Below are 13988 nucleotides of genomic sequence, written 5' to 3' on the forward strand. Positions count from 1 at the left end.
ATGTTTTGGTGTCAGTATGTGAACTGTAGGAAGTGTATTTCAACTGCAGGAACAAAAGTCTGAATTAGCCTTAAAAAAGTTTGTGCTCTCAAAGGATAGTACACTCTGTAAAGTCGAGAAATTACTGCACTGAACATTTCTTCTAATGTACATCACAATCTCTGTTTCCATTCTGTATTTTTAAGTGCATTTTTAGGTATCGTATCTTTGCACATCCCAGCACATTCTCATTTGCACATTGTGTATCACTCTTGTATATTCTGATGGTTTTTTCTATATTATATTTTTATATATAATCAGATAACTAGAGAAAAAAGCAATAATAATAATAATTATGAAAAATCAAAAATATATTTGTACACTACCGTTCAAAAATTTCGGTCACCAAGACAATTCCATGTTTTCCATGAAAACTCACATTTTTATCCATGTGCTAACATAACTGCACAAGGGTTTTCTAATCATCAATTAGCCTTTCAACACCATTAGCTAACACAATGTAGCATTAGAACACAGGAGTGATGGTTGCTGGAAATGTTCCTCTGTACCTCTATGGAGATATTCCATTAAAAATCAGCTGTTTCCAGCTAGAATAGTCATTTACCACATTAACAATGTCTACACTGGATTTATCATTCATTTAATGTTATTGTGATTGAAAAAAAAACTGCTTTTCTTTTCAAAAATAAGAACATTTCTAAGTGACCCCAAACTTTTGGACCGTAGTGTATATTAACCAAACTGTTAAAAATTAGTACTGTTTAAGAATGTTATCCTTCACATTGTGATTTCATATTATTATGTAATAATATTATAACATATATACATTATAATATCAGAGACGTCTGATTCAGCAAAGGTGTCACCGTCTCCCACTATGTGCATATGAGCTCTTATTTTGTAAAGGTTAAAACATAAAACACACCTCAAGCCAGCATGATAACTTTTTGTGTGAAATTAGCGAAATTTTTTGGAATGTTGCCATCTATATGTGGGCCTTGGATCTTTCTGTGTGGAGTTTGTATGTTCTCACTGTGCATGTGTGGGTTCTCCCCGGGTTCTCCGGCTTCCTGCCACAGTCCAAAAATATGCTGAGGTTAATTGGTGATTCTAAATTGAATGCGAGTGTGATTGTTTGTCTCATTTAACTGAAATGACTGATCACATCTTTGTTTTGTTGTCTTTGTTTCTTGACAGCATGAAATAAGTTCAGATCCAGCTGGCATGGAGTTTCATTAGAACTGTCCAGATTGAAAATGATTCCTGCTCTTTATGTTTCTCTTGCAGATCGATAAAGTTCATGTTTCAGCTGAAACGTTATTCTGACGGGTGTTCTGCTCTTCCTGACTGTTTCTTCAGGGGGTGACGTTCCCGGCCATGATGGCGCTGTGGGCTCGCTGGGCTCCTCCTCTGGAACGTTCTCGCCTCATGACCCTGTCGGGGTCCGGGGCCAACTTCGGGGCCTTTCTGGCTCTGCCGCTCACCGGCTACATCTGCCAGACACTGGGCTGGCCGGCCGTCTTCTACCTCTGTGGTGAGTCCGGGAAACACTCAGCCTCTTGAAACCCCAAACCAAACAATACAAAAATCACCAGATTACACCATTTAGCAGAGCCAGACACTGTAAAAATCAGCGGCAAGTGTTGGGTTTTCAACCTTCTGACGGTCCTTAAACTACTCATCTGTGAATCCTTAGCTTAAAATTGTGGTATTTCATCAAAATCCCTTCATTGTACATGTGTCAGTTAGAAATAAACCAAAAATAAAACGCGTGCTTTAGCCAGATTCTGTATAAAACAAAAAATTTTGCTCTTCTTTGTGCAAACATGAAGCCATTAATGACTCAGCCACGATTAACAGTCATGTGACAAAAATTCAGGGACTTTTTAGCCAACCTGCAGGCAGTTTTTACACAAAGCAGAGAGGAGACACACATAGAAATACATTTAAATGTAGAAGAATATCTGTAGAAAGTAAAGTCACATATTTTTACAGTTTTGGTAACACCTGTGGACACTTTGAAAATTTAAATGTTTTTTTTCAATTGCTACAGAATAAACAATCAAATAAATTCAACTTTTATTTCATGTGTTTTTAAGATTTATAGTATTTTATCTTTTTCAAACAGCACAACACACATTTCTGAGTTCTCTCTCTTTCTAGTAATGGTTGCTCTGTTTCTATAGAGGTGTAAGACTTTATATTGTAGTGAAAAATTTTTTATTTATTTATTTTTTTTAAATATATTTTTTTTGGCTTTTATTAGATAGAGACAGTGAAGAGGCAGACAGGAAAGTAGGGAGAAGAGTGGGGGTACGACATGCAGCAAAGGGCCGCGAGCGGGAACCAGCCCCTGTACATGGCTCGCCCTCTAAACCGTTGAGCTATACGGGCGCCCATATTGCAGTGAAAAATTAACCCACAGTGAAGAAAAATGCCACAAAAAACGCCTATAAAATGCTTGAAGTTCACAGGGTTAAACAGAAACGCACGTCTTTGCTTACTTTAGTGATAACTGCTGCCACGGTGCAGCAGAGAAGTTGTTTTATTGCTCTGTTAAACAAACACAAATCAGTTAAGTAAACAAAAATCAGCCCACACAAAAGCCTTTTATACATGTTTTATGTATTTCAGCGTTATCTTTCTTCGGTTTATGACTTTTCCTCTGGCTGGGTCCTGAGAAACACCTTTACAGCGGTTTTATTTTGCTTCCGCTGCTAACCTGTCTTAATTATTCACCGGCTCTTCCAGGAGGCGCTGGATGCCTCTGGGCAGTTTTCTGGTTTATGTTTGTGTCCGATGACCCTCGCACTCATCGTCGAATCAGCGAAGAGGAGAGAGATTACATCATCAACTCCATCGGACCGCAGGTACACATGACACATTAACAGGTTTCATTCTCTCTGACCTGCATCTCATGTTTCTCAGTGTGTCGCTCTGTGTTTTATAAAGACAAACTTGTCTTAAACAAGTAAGTAGTGGTGAAAGTGAGGCCTTATCTCAGCTTCACTGCAGCTCCTCGTTGCTTATAAGCATTAAAGCTAATTTTTATCTCAGAAATAAGCACTATATATGTAAAAATGTCATTATATTTCCCTCTGCTGACCTTTACTATGAAAGGTTTTTGTGGTTGTTCCATCTGAAATCATCATTTTCCTTCTGCTCAGTCATCTCTGACATGCTTTAGACTTTTTTATTATAAACTATAGATATTTGAAATGGTGATTGTAAAATTCTTTTCAAGAGTTTTTTTTTTTTTCAGAAATTGTCAACCCACTTTCAGCAGTTTTTTCTCACCTTGAATTTTTAGTTTGAACAATAATATCTCCTGATTATTTGATCTACTTGTCCATTATTACAGATTCTCAGTTAGTGACATGGTGAGAAATAACAGTGAAAATTTCAGGATTTTAGATTTAACATTTCCTGAGATATTCTTGTTCAAACAGCCTCAGATTTAAATGTGTGAAATAAACCTACTGAAAGTGGGTCGATGGGCAGTTTAATAAATAGATATCCTAGAAAGTGTTTGATATATTATCAAGATAAAACTTCAGAAAAGTCTTTATAAATATCCATATTATATGCTATAAAAAATTCAGGTAAATCAGAGATAATGAAACAGAAATTATTCTAAAAATCTGATGATTTGAGATTAAACGACCCATTAATCTTCAATTCAGCAGCAATTCTAAAGGCACTTCATACACAGTGGTTGAAAAATGTTTTCAGTCACCCTTAAAATTTTACACAATCTCAAATATTACCATGAAATATTTGTGCAAAAGTCTTTTTTGTGTTTCAAAAGGTGTGGCTGCATTAGACAGACACAAACAAATACAAATTATAGATTATTTTTTTGTTTAATTTTTGCAAGAAAAACTAACAAAACTAAATTATTGACAGTTTTAAGATGTCAGTTCCTAACATTGTTGGTATTACAGTCAAAACATAACAGAGAATGTGTTCAAAACTGAACAAAAAACAATCAATTTTAAGTTTTTAATGGCTTTTTTAGGGTTTGTTTAGTATTTTGGCTGTGATTGTACTAAAAGAAATTGCACTTGAAGACCTAGGAGTGATTCTTTATACAATATTTTACAAATGCATGGGGTGTCCTAAAACTTTTTTCCACCACTGTAGTAAGATGAAGAATTTATACAGAAAAACACAACAAATTCCCTTGGATTCCCTTTAAGCAGCACTTTGCCTCAGTGTCCTGCTGCAGTTCTTTCATCAGACTTCCTGTTTCCATTTCCTTCTAGTGTTTTCTCTCCTTTATTACTCTCTCTTCCCTTCTGCTGTCTCTTTATACTCTTTAGATTTTGCCTCCATATTCCAACACGACTAATACATGTGTTTTTATTCTCCTGCGTCCTACAGCTCAACATTTCATTGCTAAATGAGTATTATTTTAGTGGATTTTGTGCAGTTTTTATCCATATTATCTGTATTAACCTGCTGTTTCAGGGTACAGGTCACGGCTGGTCCATCCCTCTAGTGTCCATGCTGCTGTCAGTCCCTCTGTGGGCGATAATCATCACCCAGATGTGTTCAAACTGGGCCTACTACACTCTGCTCACCTCCCTGCCCACATACATGGACACCATCCTGCACTTCGACCTGCAGTCGGTGAGGCTCTTTCATGTTTAAACTGAAGCTTATGTTAAGTCGCAGCTCCTCGTGTGGGATCATTGCTGCTTTCCTCTGTTTTAAACTGTAAATTTAAAACCTTTGTGTTCTGTAGTATCACTTTAGGCTTTGATAAATCATAATTGCACTTTTTTCCCGTCCTAATCTGACATTTTATTGACTAAATATTTAACCTAGATGCATCCAGACTCTACATTTTCCTGATGTCACTGTCCAAATTTCTGAAAGTCTGACTGTATACGTGAATGTTTTAAATGCTACACTCCTACAACTGGACAACAACATGTGGCTTTTAACCGTTCAGTACTGTGGTGCTTGAGAGTTCGTAAACTTTTCTATATTTTTGTATAACTGTGACCTAAAACATCATTAGATTTCACAACAGTGTCTCATTCCATCTCAAATAATTAAAATTTTAGAACAATATTGGCTCAATCATCTCTGATTTATGATTAAAAAAATATGGATGTTAATTAAGATATTTGTGGAATTTATAATGTTTTTGTTGTTTTGTTTCTCGCTTTTGTCGTTTTGTGTCTCATTTTTGTAATATTTTGTCTTGTTTTTGTTGCTTTTTGTCTGACTTTTGTTGTTTTGATCATAAAGTAAAACACTAAATGGTTCAGTTCCAGATGACTAAATGTTTTGTTTCTTTGTCGACACTTTGTCATCTGTAAGTTCTAATGTGTAAATGATAAACTGAGGCATACTGTTGTTGAAATTTCACTTATTTTTCTGAAGAAAGCTTAGGTTGTTCACGATGTTTTGTTAAAAAAAAAAAAAAAAAAAAAAATAGTTCCTTAAATGTGAATATTTCTAGAACCTACATTTTTGCACTAAAACAAAGTAAAAACTTGGAGCTGTGGTTATTTCTAGGTTATTATGCTGTAATTTAACTGTTCCGGCCCACTGGAGCTCAAACTGGGCTGAATGTTTCCCCTGAACTAGAATGAATTTGGCACCCCTGCTCTAGATACTGATAATAAAGGTTCACAGACTTTTGCCACTCACAGATATGTAATAAAAAGATTTATTTCCTCAGTTGATAAACAATAAAGTAGAATATGTTTGTCTCATTTGTGTAATTTGGCTCTTTGATGATGTTTGAGGTCATTTTTATGCAGAAAGGTATAAAATTCTCCAAATGTCAGAGGAACACATCTAAACTTTTGTCTGTTTGTGTGCATCAGAATGGGTTTCTGTCCGCCCTGCCGTACCTCGGTGCCTGGTTGGTCTCCACGCTGTCAGGCATCGTTGCCGACGCTCTGATTGAGAGGAGAGTTTTCAGCGTCACCACCGTACGAAAGATCTTCACAACCACCGGTAGGTCGCATTACCCTCTTGTGTCGTCTTTGTGAACGTTTATAACGCGAAGCTTTGGGCAGTTTAATGTTTAAATGATGCGTTTACAGACTATCGCTGTCCCGGGTTTGAGGATGAAGAAAAACAAGCTCTAGTGCAGATATCTGTTTAGTTTTGTCTCTGTAGTTCAACACATTGAGTTTAAAATGATACCAGCACTATCAGTTTAACCGTCTGAACCCAAAAACTGTTGTCTTTTTTCATAAATGTACCATTTGGCATAGCAAGAAACTGTAAAGACAGATGTCAGATTTTCATCTTTCTGATGGTCCCTGAACACATCATGTGCTGCGTACGGTTTCACGAATAAAAATTTTAGTTTCTGCAGAGCAAAATAAAACCTACTGGATCAATAAAAATAAATGCAACATGGCTCAGAAATGGTAAACAGAGGAGCAAGTTGTCAGCGAGTTTCTAGAGTTTATTCTTTGTTTTTTGTGCTAGTCTCACTTAACTAGTGTCGTTTTGTGCCACTGTGTATGTATATTCTTTACTATTTCTATCTTATCTATATGTAAATATCTATGTAGATTTTCTTTTTATTATTATTTTCTCTTTTCCTTATTCCTAGAGTGACACTAACAGCCGAAACCAAATTCCTTATCTACTGTGTGCGTATTTGGCCATTAAAGCTGATTCTGATAAAAGTTGGTTCTAGAAAAAATGGTGCTGAACAAAAACTAGATTTAGTGTTTAGACTGTGACACCTGGAGTGGATGCAAAATTTAGTTTAATTTGGCTGAGAGAACTCAAATCTCCTGTAATTTGTATTGTGTTTATGAAGTTATGAGGCTCAAAAATGCTGTAAAATTTAAATTACAAAAAAAAAAAAAAAAAAAAAAAATTTGTCCTAAGGGGTTGGAACTCTGAAATATTAACAGTATGAAGGTAAAACTTTGCATGGCATGGTTAAATATACTGAAGTTACTGAAGATTAATAATCAGCTGATTCTGAGGAGGTCAGGTGGGAGCTAAAGTCAGTTCTGGAGCAATAATGCTGCCCCCATGTGCTTCAGTTATACACCATGTTTTCCTTCTTGAATCGTAGTTTGTCTGCTTGCATTTCCATCAGGCCCATCCTAAATAACTCTCTAGTGAATAAATGTACTTCTGGTGTCTTCCCCTCCTCCTCCTCCTCCTCCTCCTCCTCCTCCTCCTCCTCCTCCTCCTCCTCCTCCTCCTCGTCTCTCTGCAGGTCTGCTGCTGCCGGCAGCTTTCCTCGTTGCCGTGGGTTACTCCGGCTGCAGCCACATCCTCACCGTCACCTTCCTCACGCTTTCCACCACCGTCGGAGGAAGCAGCGCCTCTGGAGTTTACATCAACCAGATAGACGTCGCTCCTCGGTGGGTGTCAGCGTCCGTACGAGCTCCTAGATCGGAAACTTGTGTTCGGACCAATAAATAATAACTAAATAATAATAATAATCTGCATTATTCTAAAAATACCTGGATGTCCGATCATAAAATGAGCTTGAATGTTCACAATATGACCTGCAGAGATTCAGAACAACACATTTGTGCTTGAGTTTTTAATAGTTTTATTACATGCCGAGGTTTATTTTTATTTTTGTTCCATTAATTTAATTACATTTCACTTTTATGACTCACATTGTCATCATTTTACTGCATGAGTAAAATCACGTAGAAGAAATTTTATCATATTTGGTGTATTTTATTGATATTATAAAGCTACTGAACAGGAAAAATGCTCACAGTTTCACCAAACCAGCCATTTTGACATTTTTTATGCTTTCAAAGCAACAGAAACACCAGAAAAACCAGCTTAATACTCAAAATACCAGTGAATTTGGTAGTTTTCCAGCTGCTCTTCTTTAGGAAAATCATCCAAATCCACATTTTTACCTTCTTCAGGACTTTAAAAGCATAAAAGGATGCTACACCAGAAACCAGAAACCTACTAAGTCTTCCAGGATAAACTTCAGATTACATCCTGTGTTCCTCACTATTAACTAACAGATGGATAAACATGGTTGATTACATTTTAAATTAATCAATTAAAGTAGGGAAGCATTTCCAGAATCTTGTTTTTTCTGAGTGGCCATTGAAATTCCAAAGATCTCAAACTAATTTAAGTGAATTATTGGATCTGAGAAGCTGAATTCAGAACATTTTTATTTTAAACAGCTTGAATAATGCAGAGGCTGGTTAATGTGTGACTGTTTTCAGATCTGATAAAGAAACAAAGATGAAAAATGACATGTAATGAAGCACATCTGTGTAGATTCTCAGACTTCCAGGTCGTGGTCATCGTCAGTGCTAATAAACAACCGGACCTCTATTTTAGGTTCTATTTAGGTTCTTGAAGACGTTTCAAACATTTTCAAGAACCTAAAATAACCACACGTCTATTTTAGGTTCTATTTAGGTTCTTGGAGACATTTCAAAAACAACCAGACTTCTATTTTAGGTTCTATTTAGGTTCTTGAAGACGTTTCAAAAACAACCAGACCTCTGTTTTAGGTTCTATTTAGGTTCTTGGAGACATTTCAAAAACAACCAGACTTCTATTTTAGGTTCTATTTTGGTTCTTGAAAACATTTGGGGGGGGAAAATGGACCTCTAATTATAGGTCCTTGAAGACGTTTGCAAAACAACCAGACTTCTATTTTACATTCTATTTAGGTTCTTGAAAAAAATGTTACAAAAACATTTTTTTACTGGATTTCATATAACAGTAGAAACAAAATCAGATGAAAAACAACAGAATTTTCCTTTTTTTGTCTCCTCTTTCTGCAGGTACGCAGGATTCCTTCTGGGAATCACCAACACATTCGGAACAATTCCAGGCGTTGTGGCGCCGATCGTAACCGGATACTTTACTGAAAATGTGAGTTTTTTACTGGTTTGATTTGACTGTAAAACACCAACATTCAGCTAAATTCTTTTAAAAGGAAGTTTATCAGATCTTTTACATTTATTTATGTCACTTTTTCTCTTATCAACACACAGAAACAGTCATAATGGACGTATGAACTTGTAGTAAATCCACTGTTGATGCTTCTTCTTCTTCTTCTTCTCCTTCTTCGTTGTCTGTCTTCTTCTGTCTTCTTCCTCTTATTCTTCTGCTGTCCTCTTCTTTTGTCTTCTTCCTTGTCTGTCTTCTGTCTTCTTCTCCTTCTCCTTCTTCTTCTGTGGTTGTCAGCACACCCTGGACGGCTGGAGGAAGGTTTTCTGTGTCGCTGCAGGAATAAACATGGGCGGCGCTCTCTTCTACTTGATATTCGGCAGCGGGAAGATCCAACCGTGGGCGGAAACCGAGGAGGAGAAAACGGAAACGGAGAGGAGGAGGAGGAGGAGCAGCTCGCAATCAGACAGCAGCTGAACTAACACAGGAAGAATGGTAGCAGTGGAACACATATTTAGACTTCTACCTCTGAAAACGGATTCAGGTTGTTAGAATATATGCAGTATTCAGACACAAGGAGCCAAGAGCAGCAGAACATTTACAGAACTGGACCAGAGCAGCAAATTACACTGAAGTGTCTGCAGTGTTTTTACCTTTAACATGGAAAAGTGTTTGTCCTCTTGAGGAGTTTATACCCAAGTGAACTGCTGCACTTACTTTTATAATAATTCTAGGTAAGAATAAGAGATTATAGAGCAGTTTTATACGTCAAAATGTAATTTATACACGTTTAAGCCGATAAATTCTGACATCTTTTGAAATCTAATGGTGTAAACTACTTTTAGATACTACCGCAACAGTTCCTTAGTTTTCTAACAGAAGTGTTCATGCAACAAAATGATACTTTCTTTGCTTTCCTGTCATCTGAAGGGGAACAAACTTCTCAAATCACAATCTACTGCACTTATTTTTATAATTCCAGTTAAGAATAAGCAATTATCAAGCAGTTTATACACGTTTAAGCCATTAAATTCTGACATCTTTTGAAATTTAATGGCGTAAACTACTTTAAGATAGCAACACAACAGCGACAACAGTTCCTTAGTTTTGCAACAGAAGTGTTTATGCAACAAAATGGTACTTTCTTTGCTTTCCTGTCATCTGAAGGGGAACAAGCTTGTCAAATCACAATCTGCTGCAGGTTATTTTCACTGCAAGAGACCAACAAACGATGATTTTAACACTTTTTATGAAGCAAAAAAAGACTTTTATCACTATACCAAGATAGATTTACATGATTCAACACATGCTGGACTCACACCGCCATCAACAATCAGGAAATGTGTTTACCGCGGTCAAAAAGCAAAGTTTAGTTCTTTGTTTTTGGCTCATATTCACATTTGAACACATACATCTCCTCAGGTGAGACCAGAACAAATCAGCATGTGTGATCTGTTTCCTGTGTGGTTTATTTTAGATTTATTTGGAACAAAGGCACTGTTGTTTTTGAGGGTTTTTTTGTATGTTTTAAAGCTTTTTTAAATTTTTTTTTAAAAAATGGACCAAATGTTTTATGAACAAACTTTAAACAACCAGAGTTTTATTAACGGCACCACATGACCTTCAGCTGCTTTGTTAACAGCTTTATTTGTTCTCTGAGCACTTTTACAGACTGTTAGAGGCACTTTTCACCAACAGAAATGCACCAGATGCCTTATTTTTGATAACAGGAAAACCAACTTACCCATTTGTTGGACTTAAAGCTCCTTCAACTGCCAGCATTTAAACATTTTCTAGTGTCATGACTTTGTTCTGAGTGAATTTGTGGTGTTTTTAACTGTATGTATGAGTTCACATCAGCAACGAGATGTTTCTTTTTGATTTCTCCGACTGCAATAATAGTTGTTTTTATAAGATGTAGGGAATCTGATCACCTGTCAGCTCATACACTTTATCAAAGAGCATTGTGATTGTAAAGATATGATGTTTGTAAATGCATTGAATAATTTATTTACCTTCCCTGTGCTTTGAGAATGTGTGGTCGACAGTTGTACTGTTTTATTGTGAAATTATGTTGTTTTACTTTGAAAAACTAAAATAGGTGGCATTTAAAAGGACTTTTTTTTCATTTTTCTGTCAGTTTAACTGTCAAGATATTTACACGGATTATTAAAAATCATCATGAGGGGAAATATAAGTGTGCACGAGGCAACAAACACATACAGAAATAAGGTTAAACATTTCCAGAGTACAAAATCTATTCTGTTACTGAGGGAATCATGACGTTTCTTATGTCAGTGACGTGTCCTTGTGGGTAATTCTGCAGTAGCCAGAAGATGAAGTGGAAAGATTAGTTCAACTCATATGAAAAAAATACAATTATATACAATTTAATTAAAGAATTCAGTGAACCTGAACAGATCTGAGCAGAAAAGTTAACAGGAAAAGTGAACATAAAGGGTAAGTTGTGGACACAAATGGCCAAAAGTGATATATAAATAATTAGAGTAGATAAGCAATAGTGAAAAAGTAAATACATAATTGATATAGCTGCCTAAAATTATAGGTTGCAGTTGATAAGTATTGATAATCATTTGAAACTGTGAAAAGTTTGGATAAGGAATTAAAGCTGTGAGCTAAAAATATAAATCCTTGAAAAGTTTGAATCAAGAATTGGAAATAATTTGCTAAAATTATGGAAAAACAGTGGAAACTTAAATCTAAAAGAATAAATGAACATTCAAAATTGTTAGCAGAACCAATAAAAGTGGATAAACAGCTTTTTAAAAAGGGCCTTATGCTGGTATAAATAATTCTAAATAAATAAAGGCCTTATTTTTGGGAGCTAAAAACAACACGTTACCAGAAATATTGGCATAATCCAACAGTAGAACAGAGAAATGTACACTCAGATGGTTAAACCCCTGAATTCTCAGAGATACTAGTGACCTTTAGTTGTTTGTCTGAACACAGATTATTATTTACCTGCATTTACTTACCGTTTCACTTTATTTTTTAAACAATAATAGATTCACTGCACACTGTTCCTCTCTATATCCACTAGATGGCACAAGAAACTAAACCTAGCAGTGATCTGTGAACGTAAAGGTTGAAGGACAATTAAAAAGTTATGGAAACCAACAGAATTAAATAACAATCCTTCGTCAGAGATGACGTCATAGCCTGTTATAACCTGTGTGTTTGATTTAAAATGGTGGGACGAGTGTTAGTGATGATGGGATAATATATTATTTTAAATTATTACTTTAGAAGTAATTATGTCAGATAAAACTACTAATTAGGTTATATTTGTTCCATTTTTAGACGCTCGGAGTTCCTAACTTTTACAAAACGTTAATGGATATTTCTGATTTATCCAATTAAGATCTATAGATTCCTAAAATGCGTGACTGAAATGTTAGTTCAGCTGTCTCCTTCTTGGCTCCATCTGTTGTTTTTCGTCCAACACGTTGTCATCTGTGTAATCATCTATTTTAACCCAGTTGTGTGTCCGGTACCGCCGGTGGTGTTGCGTTTGTTACAGAACACTGCTGGAACTTGCATCAGACTTTCGCCGAATGACCCGGATGTTCATGTTACATCTACGGTGACGTATCTGGTGTGGTGTAACGGGAAATGTCGTCTTCCTTATCATGTTATTCACATGTTCCGGTTGCTAGTTACAGGCTATTTTCATCAACGAAAACTATTTTTTTTACCGACATGGACACGTATATTTGTAATTTCGTTTGCTAAATGTTGCCCATTTTATCCGAGGTTTATACGAGTATTTTTTTTTGCAAAGTAAAGGATTTTCAGGAGCTAGCAAGCTAACTAGCTCCTGCTAACGGTTTACTAGCAAAACAAATCATCGACCTGCTCCTCTTGATTTCACTAATTTAAGCTTTTATTGTGTAAATATGCGTCTTATAGCTCTTCCACGACTTTGAAACAACACAGTGACCTCGATATTTCTTTTCTTGGTGTTAAAAATGTCATATGCCATTAGCTGTTAGCTAACTTTAAGCTAGGTCTTGTTAGCATCGTGTGACTAGCTAATGAATTTTTGATGACAATACAGTTGTTAAGCAGCCATCCCACACATGTAGAATAAAATATTTAGACAGCAAAACGTTTGTAGAAATTGCAGAGCCTTTATTCTACACACTGAAAATAAACATACCCTCCTAGATATTCCATGTTTCGCTTGTTCAGTGAAATTAAAATGAATTTAAACCTGTTTAGTTCAACAAAAGGCCACATTCTTAGTCTGCAGGACTGGATTCACCTTTAGATGAGCACATTGAGATCCAGATTAGCTTTTAAATCCCACAGTTAGTTGCTTACACGGCTCTAAAATCTGGATTATATAAATCAAGACTGCTACATTTTCAAGTCAAGTCTGCGGTGGAGTATTTCGGAGACAGGAGTATTGATTTTTTAGTCTCTTGTGAGACATCGATTGTGTTTAATGTCAAATTCATAAATAAACAATAGAAATGTACCTTCAGGGATATTTCTGTAGAATTTTTCTTCCATTGCCATTTTCTTGTGTATTTGCTTGATAAACTGACCAGTATTGTCACGTTAATTGCAAATATGATCCATGAGTGTTTAAAAAACAGACATTTTAATTGTTATCATGACATATATAAAGAAATAACACTATTAGAAGCAGGAAAATATGAAATTTACTTATCAACAGAAGTAGATTTAAGTTGTCTAATATCAGATACACCTTTTATTTACAGATCCAGTTAAATATATGTTTATATATGAATTTATATATTATATATTTATATATTAAATATATGAGACGACTGAAACCAAAGTAAAAACCAAACGCTAATCTCGCCTGCAGGCTGTGAAGTGAAACTCCTCCAGTTCAACAAACAAATGGAGACGACATCCTGCCAAACAGAAGGAGAACTCTTTGTTTGCAGGTGTGAATCGGGGCGTTTACAAGTGTAGAGCAGACAGGAGATGTGGGTTGGACTCTGTGTTGTAAATGGGCTTAATTTGCATGAGCTGCCCCCGAGGCTCAGAGTCTATTTGCATACAGTGTGCTGACATTGCAATTCAGATTGAGTCACCTTAAACTCTGCCTG

General features: G+C 35.9%; 1 protein-coding gene across 3 annotated transcripts in view; it reads left to right on the plus strand.

The window, feature by feature from the left end:
* Positions 1-11077, plus strand: part of si:ch1073-513e17.1 (sialin) — a 193501-nt gene extending 182424 nt beyond the window's left edge. For all 3 annotated transcript variants that reach the window (XM_055017608.1, XM_055017607.1, XM_035944914.2), the window contains exons 5-11: positions 1360-1534; positions 2752-2870; positions 4471-4632; positions 5844-5976; positions 7211-7358; positions 8772-8862; positions 9178-11077. In XM_055017608.1, coding sequence (XP_054873583.1) covers positions 1360-1534; positions 2752-2870; positions 4471-4632; positions 5844-5976; positions 7211-7358; positions 8772-8862; positions 9178-9357 — 1008 coding nt within the window. In that variant the 3' untranslated portion in view covers positions 9358-11077. The remainder of the gene's footprint in view (positions 1-1359; positions 1535-2751; positions 2871-4470; positions 4633-5843; positions 5977-7210; positions 7359-8771; positions 8863-9177) is intronic.
* The last annotated feature ends 2911 nt before the right edge of the window (positions 11078-13988 follow it).

The sequence above is a fragment of the Amphiprion ocellaris genome, chromosome 15 (assembly GCF_022539595.1).
Source record: "Amphiprion ocellaris isolate individual 3 ecotype Okinawa chromosome 15, ASM2253959v1, whole genome shotgun sequence".
Lineage (NCBI taxonomy): Eukaryota > Metazoa > Chordata > Actinopteri > Pomacentridae > Amphiprion > Amphiprion ocellaris.